General features: G+C 32.2%; 1 protein-coding gene and 1 pseudogene across 2 annotated transcripts; both read left to right on the top strand.

Moving 5' to 3' along the window:
* Positions 1–2,835: 2,835 nt before the first annotated feature.
* LOC107853452 lies at positions 2,836–4,598 on the top strand (annotated as a pseudogene).
* Positions 4,599–6,094: 1,496 nt separating this feature from the next.
* Positions 6,095–8,143, top strand: LOC107853476 (60S ribosomal protein L36-2). 2 transcript variants are annotated; one of them, XM_016698463.2, is made up of 4 exons: positions 6,095–6,319; positions 6,521–6,625; positions 7,543–7,742; positions 7,870–8,143. In XM_016698463.2, exons 2-4 carry the CDS (start codon positions 6,524–6,526, stop codon positions 7,898–7,900), a joined length of 333 nt encoding a protein of 110 aa, XP_016553949.1. In that variant the 5' UTR covers positions 6,095–6,319; positions 6,521–6,523; the 3' UTR covers positions 7,901–8,143. The 2 variants fall into 2 exon arrangements, with proteins under 2 accessions (XP_016553949.1, XP_016553950.1); XM_016698464.2 differs by having other exon boundaries at positions 6,097–6,319; positions 6,503–6,625.
* The last annotated feature ends 706 nt before the right edge of the window (positions 8,144–8,849 follow it).

Genomic DNA, 8,849 nt, shown 5'->3' on the forward strand with positions numbered 1-8,849 from the left:
CTTTATTTATGGTGTTAACTTTAAGGACATTTAAGTCATATTGATAATAAAAAGTGCTTAACAACACTTGTTTACCAAACACATCAATTTTTTTTTCAGTTTCAGTCCTTCTATCCAAACATTTATCTGATTAATTTATAAACACTTATTTTAAGCTTTTAATCATTTAAGCTCAAAAACTATTTTTTTAATCCTATCCAAACGGACTCTTAGTAAACGAGATAGATATATAAATTGATTTCAATATAATTTGTAATATCATTCCTCATTAGTGGATTTTGTATCATTTTCATATACTATATTTTATAAAATTTTATATTATTTTCGTAAACTAAAATCAAAGAACTCAGTGACGAGATGAAAGTGAAAGTAATTAATTAAGGAAGATGGTGTATTAATTGGAAGGAATCTCTCTATATATATATATAAAGGGATCATTGGAGGCTGCTGATGTGGCATGCCTCAATGATCAGTAAAGGTAATTATCTTTTTTCTGATTTTTTTGACTTATTTTTATAATTTTTATTAATTTATCATCTATTTTTCTAATTAATTAACCTATTAATTGTCCTTTGTCATTATCAGGCACCATTAACCTACAAAAACCCTCTGTATTCTTCTTTTTCCCCTCCCCACGACTTTTCTTGATTACACCTTTTTGGAGTGCCCCTTCTGCTGTGTCCATGATTTCTTTCTCCATTCATAAAAAATCAAATACTCTGGAGTTTCTGCTCGTCCTTCTGCAAGGTAGAAATAACACAACCAGGTAGTTATTTTTTAAAGAGCTTCGAGCCTAAAGGAGGATTTTTGAGGATTTTTTTCTTAATTGATTTTCAGGAGAAACTACGAAATTGACCTGAGATAGCAGTGAAGGGGCCAAAGTTTTGTACCATGTACACAAAAGTACAACTTATTAAAAACTCTAATATTAATAGTAGTCCAATAGAGGAAGAGATGTTTACGAACTGGATGAACATTAAGAATTTGTTGGAGTCTGATTGGAGTGCTGACATACAGGTTATCTTTTGCTTCTTAGATTTTGATTAATAGCATTCCGATAGAGGAAGAGATGTTTACGAAGACCTGAAAAATAACTAATGATAAATCTCCTCTATATTACTCTACAAAAAAAATGTTTAAATTTGACCATGTCTACACACCGAGAGATGATCAAGGTGTGTTTCATTATACAAGATTGAAAAAAAAATAATAGAAAAGTTGTTCTCCCTCAATAGTTTCATCGTCTTTTAATAGGTGTTGTCTATGCCGATGCTTGACCAATGATTATTTCAATTTCAGACGGTTACAATGTATGTAACTTTGCTTATGGACAAACGGGAATGGGCAAAATAGTCACCATGAAGGGGCAATGGGGACTATTATGTTGTTTAAGCTAAATGATGAATCCCGACCTTTCAATTTATAGATGAAGATTCCTGTCAGTTTCTTGTCAAGTGGTTTGAGAGGTTTCCTCAGTACAAGCATAGAGAATTTTATATTGCTGGAGAAAGTTATACAAGTATTTTTGTAACATATTAATTACTAATATCTATCTTTGTTATACAATAAGATACTAATTTTATTTTTCTTCCGCGTGTTAAGGGCACTATGTTCCGCAACTATCTCAATTTATCCACCAGAGGAACAAGGGAATCAAGAACCCGATTATTAATTTCAAGGTTTTTTTTTTGGTAGTAGTAGCTGACAGTTTTTTGAGTGTTTAATGTAATATTAAGTTATGATTTGTTTTTATCAAGGTCATTTTCTCTGGCTGTTCTTTTTAGGTTGAAAATATTATTTACCGATGATTACTATGACTATGTTGGCACGTTTGAGTACCGGTGGACTCGTGGCTTGATTTTAGACTCTACATACAAGCTTCCCAACAAAACTTATGACTCAAGATCTTCTAAACATCCTTTCGCTGATTGCACTAAAGCTCTTCCTCTTCCAGACCATGAGCAGGGAAATATTGACCCATATAACATATTACTCGTCCTTGGGCCTGTAAAAAAATACTTCACCACAACCTAAGGGGTCATTATGTGAGTCTTTTCTTCTTATGCTCTCTTTTCACTCTAGTTATAAATAATATAAGTAATTATAGAATGTTCAACGATGGCTGCTAGAGTAATAAGATAAACTACTTGATTGTACTCTTTCAAAACTTTTGTTTGCTAAAACGACTAGAAAAAAGTTACTGCATGCTTAAAAAGAATCACAAAGACAGATAAGTTGCTGCAGTGTGAATGATTTGAAATTCTAGATAATATGTTGAAAGTTTGCATACTTTGAATCGACATGTCAATCTAAAAGTAGAACCCTCTTTCTGGTTGTCGGAAGAGTGCCTCTTCAATATAGTTTTCGGAGGGAGCAGATTTGGAGTATCTTCAATCTTTGAGAACTTGCATCTTTAAGATTGAGAAAAAACAAACAAACAGTAGAAGAGTTGTCACCCTATAATAGTTTCATCGTCTTTTAACAGGTGTTGACTATAAGATGCTTGATCGATGGTTATTTTAGTTTTAGACGGTTACAATGTATATATCTTTGGTTATGAACAAAGGCAAAATAGTCACCATAAAGGGTACAACGGGAACAGGGGAGTCAATTATAGGACTCTCGAAGCATTATTTATAATCGCGAAGGAGATGAGTGAAACTTTCACCTATGATATATCTGTTAGTGTGCTTGAAGTCTACAATGAGAAGATCAGGGACATATTAGCTCCACCGATAACATCAAAAAGGTAAAGTTCTTTTCTTACATTGGAGCCTATAGCTTCTCAAGTTTGGTGGATTTTGTTATATATAGGAGTTTTTGAAGGAAAAGAAGATGGAAAGATACGAGCTTGTGAAGGATATAGGGTCTGAGAATTTTGGTGTTGCCTGGCTCATGAGGCACAAGGAGACAAAAGTGCTTGTGGCTATGAAATACATTGAGATAGGACACAAGGTTTGCATAATTATTGTCTTTTGTCACTAATCTGACATCTTCATTGTTTTAAATGTCTGATGCTCATTGTTTTGTATTGTTTATTGTGTGTTTTCCCTAATTATTGGTTAAACATTCTTTAATTAACTAGGTTCCCTGGTCTTTTTTTCATTTGCAATATTATATAAGGTTTCCATACATTTGAGATATGCCACTTTTGTTGAGATTGATGAGAATGTAGCAAGGGAGATCATTAATCATAAATCACTTCGACATTCGAACATAATTTGTTTCAAGGAGGCAAGTATGTTCATATAATTCACTATTTTGCAATGTCCTTTTGTTTTCATGTTGCTTTCTTTTTAAAATGGAAAAGATAAGTTAAGGAATAACTGGTCTAATTTGTTGTTCATTTGTTTTGCGAGATGTAGGTGGTATCGACTCTAACTCATCTTGCTATTATCATAAAATATGCAGTTGGTGGAGAACTATTTGAGCGTATCTACAATGCAGGAAGGTTCAGTGAATACGAGGTATAGTTAAAATTTGTAACTGTGTCAATAATTAGTCTCGCATAAGCTTCTGGTGTAAAAAGGATTATGAAGGATAACAAATTGTGATGAACGAAATATGTAATTTTATACGGCCACACTCATGGATCTTAGGAGCCTTGATTCCCTTTCTTTAATGCCTCTCTCATTTGGCTCTTGCGACTATTATTTCAGGCTAGATACTTTTTTTTAGCAGCTTATTTCAGGAGTCCACTACTGTCACAACCTGGTGACCAACTTATAAGAATTTATAGATAATTTTTCTTTTAACTGTGAACATAAAAAATATCATCTTTTAATTTAAGAGAGTTAGTCCTCATCCCTCATCAAACTTGGAGTAACTAGTAAAGTTGCTGCCATGTGACCAGGAGGTCACAGGTTCAAGCTTTGGAAATAGCCTCTGGCAGAAATGCAAGGTAAGGTTGCGTACAATACACCCTTGTAGTGGAGCCCTTCTCCGGACACCGCGCATAGCAGTAGATTTAGTGTACCGGGATGCCCTTTGTCCTCATCTCTCATCAAACTTCCATTGCCTTTGAAGCAAATATGTCATAGATATTTGAAACTGGAGAATACCCTTATTGATGGAAGTGCAGCTTCATTCTTGAAGATATGTGATTTTGGATACTCAAAGGTTGATGTGTTTTGTTATTTTGTAGATATAGACTTATATTATGCCCATAGGAATTTCAATATGCTCATAGTTTTCTCCTGCAATTGCAGTCGTCCCTGTTGCATTCAAGGTCAAAATCAACTGCTGGGAATCCAGCTCAAATTGCTCCAGAGGTCTTTTTCAAAAGGGAATATGATGGCAAGGTATTGTTGTGATTAATTATGTGATTTTTTACATTTGGTGGAGAGGCATTATACAATTGTTATTTCTCTGGCATTCATCTGTGTGGAGATGAATTTGCTACCATACGTGTCATTTATGGTATATAATAATAGTGTTTCCTCTTATGGCTAGTTAGGAAATCACTATTACTGGTCGCTATGTACTTGTATAACTGGTCGCTCTACGATTTATTGAATTTACAGGTGATACTTCCATCGTTGCAGAAATTACATCTTTCTTTATTTGTTCTTCTTAATCATTTACTTTTTTACACTTAATAATGTATGTTGTCTAACACTGAATATGAATAGCCCCTATCCTTCGACAAAATTTTATTATCTGATTTGCTTAAAATTTTCAAATCAACTTTTGAATTTTTCATGTGTAGTTCAAACTTGGATTTTTATTTGTCCTTTTTAATAACTTATGTTATTATATTGCTTTATAAATTTTTGCAGCAGACGAAGAAAGAGAAAATATAGAGACATTTCATATGAGCTCTATAGGATGGATCAGACGTAGCAAGCGACCGTAGATATAATTTTTCTTTTTGTCCAATTTTGAATGTTGATTTAATTTTGCCTGATGTTATTATTCTTTTCTTCATCAGATTTTTCAGTCGGCATCTTGAAATTACTTCTCTTTTTAATGATTCAAGCTAATTTATTTGAAGAATTAGATATTTTTCTTGAAAACAAGATTGAACCTTTTAGTTACTAACCAATTAATAACTTAACCAACTTATGGGTTGAGAGATGGATGCTGTCTATCATAAGTCATATTTTTACATTTATGGTGTTTATATTTCTTTATTACTATACATATTTTATTGTTCTAAATTCAACTTAAGAGTTTAGTGTTCAAAATTTTAATCCAACGAGACTTTGTCGATAGTTTGGAACATTGTTCGTTCTGAGCTTTGAAGTTAAAAAAATGTAAAATATATAGTGTTCAAAATTTTAATTCAACGAGACTTTGCCGATAGTTTGGAACATTGTTCGTTTGAGCTTTGAAGTTAAAAAAATGTAAAATATGTAACTAACATTCAAATTTATACTTACCATTAAAGAGGTGTGCAATGACATTGAATTTTATTTAAGGCTTTTACCGCTATTTTGTGTGAAACGGTTATCAATATGTTGTAATTGTTCATTCGAGAAACATGAATGTGTTTAATTATGAAAGATAAAATACATTTTACAAAAATCAAGATATGAATTCAATAATATTTCGGTATTTTAGCCGTACGAAGTGCAGGGATATTCACTAGTTTTCAATTAATAAAGAAAATAGAGAAGACATGTTTACTTGAAAAAGTAAGTTAATGTGACTTTTATAGAAAAGACAAAAAATGTATATAAATGTAGATAATTTATTCACCATATTTTACTCCTCTAATAATTATCAACACGGCAATTAAGGTGGTAATTAAGGTCAATGTGAAAGGATAAACACAAATATTTAGGAGTAATTTAATTAATATATAACTATAAACAATTTTAATAAAAATTATAAAAACTACAACAACTTGTAAGTAAAAACACAATTATAATAATTATAAAAAAATAATATTATAAATTGTAATAAATAATCTAATAAGTACATATAAGATAATTCCATACCGATACCAGAGAAAAATTGAAAGGAAGGAACGACTTCAAAAAATCTAATTTTAAACTAGAATAATAAAAAATGATATAATATAAATTTTAAAAAACAATCGTTTGAACCGTATCATTTACGGCCGAAAAAGACAAGTAGTATCAATTGGGCTTCTTTCTTAGTGCGAGTGAAGGCCGTAGCGAAATGTAGCGGCGCGTGCAGCAGCTCAAACGGCCCAAAAACTGTATCTCCTGGAGGCGCAATTTACAACTTTATCCTCAAAATATTCACATTATCAGTCATTTCCACTATAAAATGCAGCACTGTCCCTAAACCCTATTTCTTCTTTTCATAACCCTAGAAGGTCGGAGTGTTGTACATCGAACAAATTGAAGAGGTAGCTGTTATTCGCCGACCCGCTCTTCCATGGATATTCTACTTCTGTCTTTTAATATCGTGAAAATTTGATTTCAATTGTATTTTGTAAATTTATTTTTAATTTTTTCCTAAATATTTCTTAGTTGTAGAAAATTGTGATTGTTAGCTTTGCCATTTTAATTTTAAAGTGTTGGTAATGCAGTTTTGTATGTTGAGATAGGTGATGGCTCCAAAGCAGCCAAATACAGGGTTATCAGTTGGGCTAAACAAAGGCCACATTGTAACCAAGAAGGAATTAGCTCCACGCCCTTCTGACAGAAAAGGGGTCAGTCCAATTCCTTTCTTTTGCTTGTATTGTTTGGATTTGAATCTGTATGCACATTTTGAACTTCTATATTTTCACACTAGATATGTTGTCAGGCGTAGTAGGGTAGAAGGTTAGTAGGTACGGGAGTGTTGTATTGCTTTTCGGCAGGTTTAGTCTTGGCGGTTGATGTGTATGCAGACCTCCCCCTATTTTCAGAACTAGCCATCAAAACTGTTAAACAATAGATTTATTTTCCACATAAATGTCTTTTATAGGTGTCTGCACCCCTTTTTCTTTTTGTATAGTAGTAGCATATTAGGCTGCATTGTACACAACTCTTGGCTTTTATAGCATAGGGTTCTCTATTACCTTTACCTGTTTACTTTTGTGGCTTCAGAAAAAACTGATGCACATAATTTTTGTAGTTTTGGAAGACAACCCTACCTGGGTATGTTATTGTTAGAAGATAATGTTGAACTTGGGATGTTGGGTACCAATACACATTTTATTTGATTTAAGAGTTGAAATTTTGAAGTTTCAGGGAGAGTACACCGTGACATTATAACAGATGCGTGTACATCTTGTACTCGAATGGGTTGATCGAGTTTCAGGACAAAGATATATCCCTGTGAGAGTAAACGGGTGAATAACCTAACATATTCCATAAATTGTGTATTTGAGGGGCGTCTTTCATGATCTGTCGCTTTCAAAGAATTGCTTTTAGCATGGTGCTTGTAATCTTACAAAGTTTGATTTAGCACAGTGCTATTATTCTGGGAAGGAGTATTAAATAATTTTTAGGTGGTTTCCTACATGAGGATTCCTATTTCCAATTTGGATCTACGCGTACTATGCTTTCACTTGCCAATTATACCTGTTTACTTGCATCTTCTTAACACATCATAACCTCTTCTTTCCATTTTATATGTTTTTAGAAAACAAGCAAAAGAATCCACTTTGTGAGGAGCCTTATCAGAGAAGTTGCTGGATTTGCTCCATATGAGAAGAGGATTACTGAGCTTCTTAAAGTTGGAAAGGACAAGCGTGCCTTGAAGGTAGCCAAGAGGAAGTTGGGTACTCACAAGAGGGCGAAGAAGAAGAGAGAAGAGATGTCTAGTGTTCTCCGTAAGATGAGGTAAGCTTTTACATATTCACTATAATTGAGGAAGTTAGTCATTACTGTTATTTTCTTGCTGAAGAATGTTACAAGCCCTTGCCAAGCATCTCACATTTCATTCTTTTTTCCTTTTGGATTGGTACAGGGCTACTGGAGGTGGTGAAAAGAAGAAGTGAAATCGTCGGTATCCTCCTCAATTGATGTTTGAAGGACCAATTAGTTAATTCACCAGCCTTTTACATTTGCAATGTACTTAGCCTTTTCAAGAAAGGAGACTTGTGATCAAAAGTTCCCCATTTATGTTTCTTGAAGATTTTGGAGTTGGTGATATTTTAGACATTTTTGCAAAAAATTGTGCGCTTTTTGTTAGTTTTACTAGTGCTGACCATCTGCTTTTGATCTATGAAATGATTTGGATATGAATGGTCTGATTCAGCCGCTTCTGTTGATTCAGTTACTGTATTTTGCAGTCAAGTTGTGTAGGCCCCGTTAGGGAAAAGTATTATTGGGTCGGATTTGGGATTTTCTTTTTGTGAAAATTATCTCAAATGTACTTTTTAAATTGTTAATTACAAGTTATAGCATAACTTTTCATTAATTACTAAAAAAATAATTGCAAGTTATAGCAACTTTTGAGAAAAATATATTTTAATTAAATTTTTGAAAATTAATTTTTTAATATTTATTATTTGTATTATTTCTTTATATTTAACATTTAACATTTATCACTCTTAATTAATGATCTTGGATAATTATGGCAAGTTAATGTATCAATTTTTTATTTTAAATAATTAAATATCAAAGTTTGTTCACAATTTAAGGAGTTATATATGATAAATATATTTTATGAAGTTAAGAATTGATTTCATACTTTTTATTAACTTGATTATACACTTTTTCATATTTTACTGTCTTTAGTTATCAATAAAAGTCAATTTCTTTATATTTTTTAACTTTTTTTTTCTTTTTTAACTTTATTATACATACTTTCACATTTTACGGTATCTATTTAGGTGAATTCATACGCAATATCTTTTAACTTTTACCAACTATCAATAAAAGTCTTCCCTTCTTTTACGGTATCTTCAACTCATTATTATTTACTCTTTTCAACTTATTTTTCCT

Source organism: Capsicum annuum, chromosome 6 (genome assembly GCF_002878395.1).
Source record: "Capsicum annuum cultivar UCD-10X-F1 chromosome 6, UCD10Xv1.1, whole genome shotgun sequence".
Taxonomy (NCBI): Eukaryota; Viridiplantae; Streptophyta; class Magnoliopsida; order Solanales; family Solanaceae; genus Capsicum; species Capsicum annuum.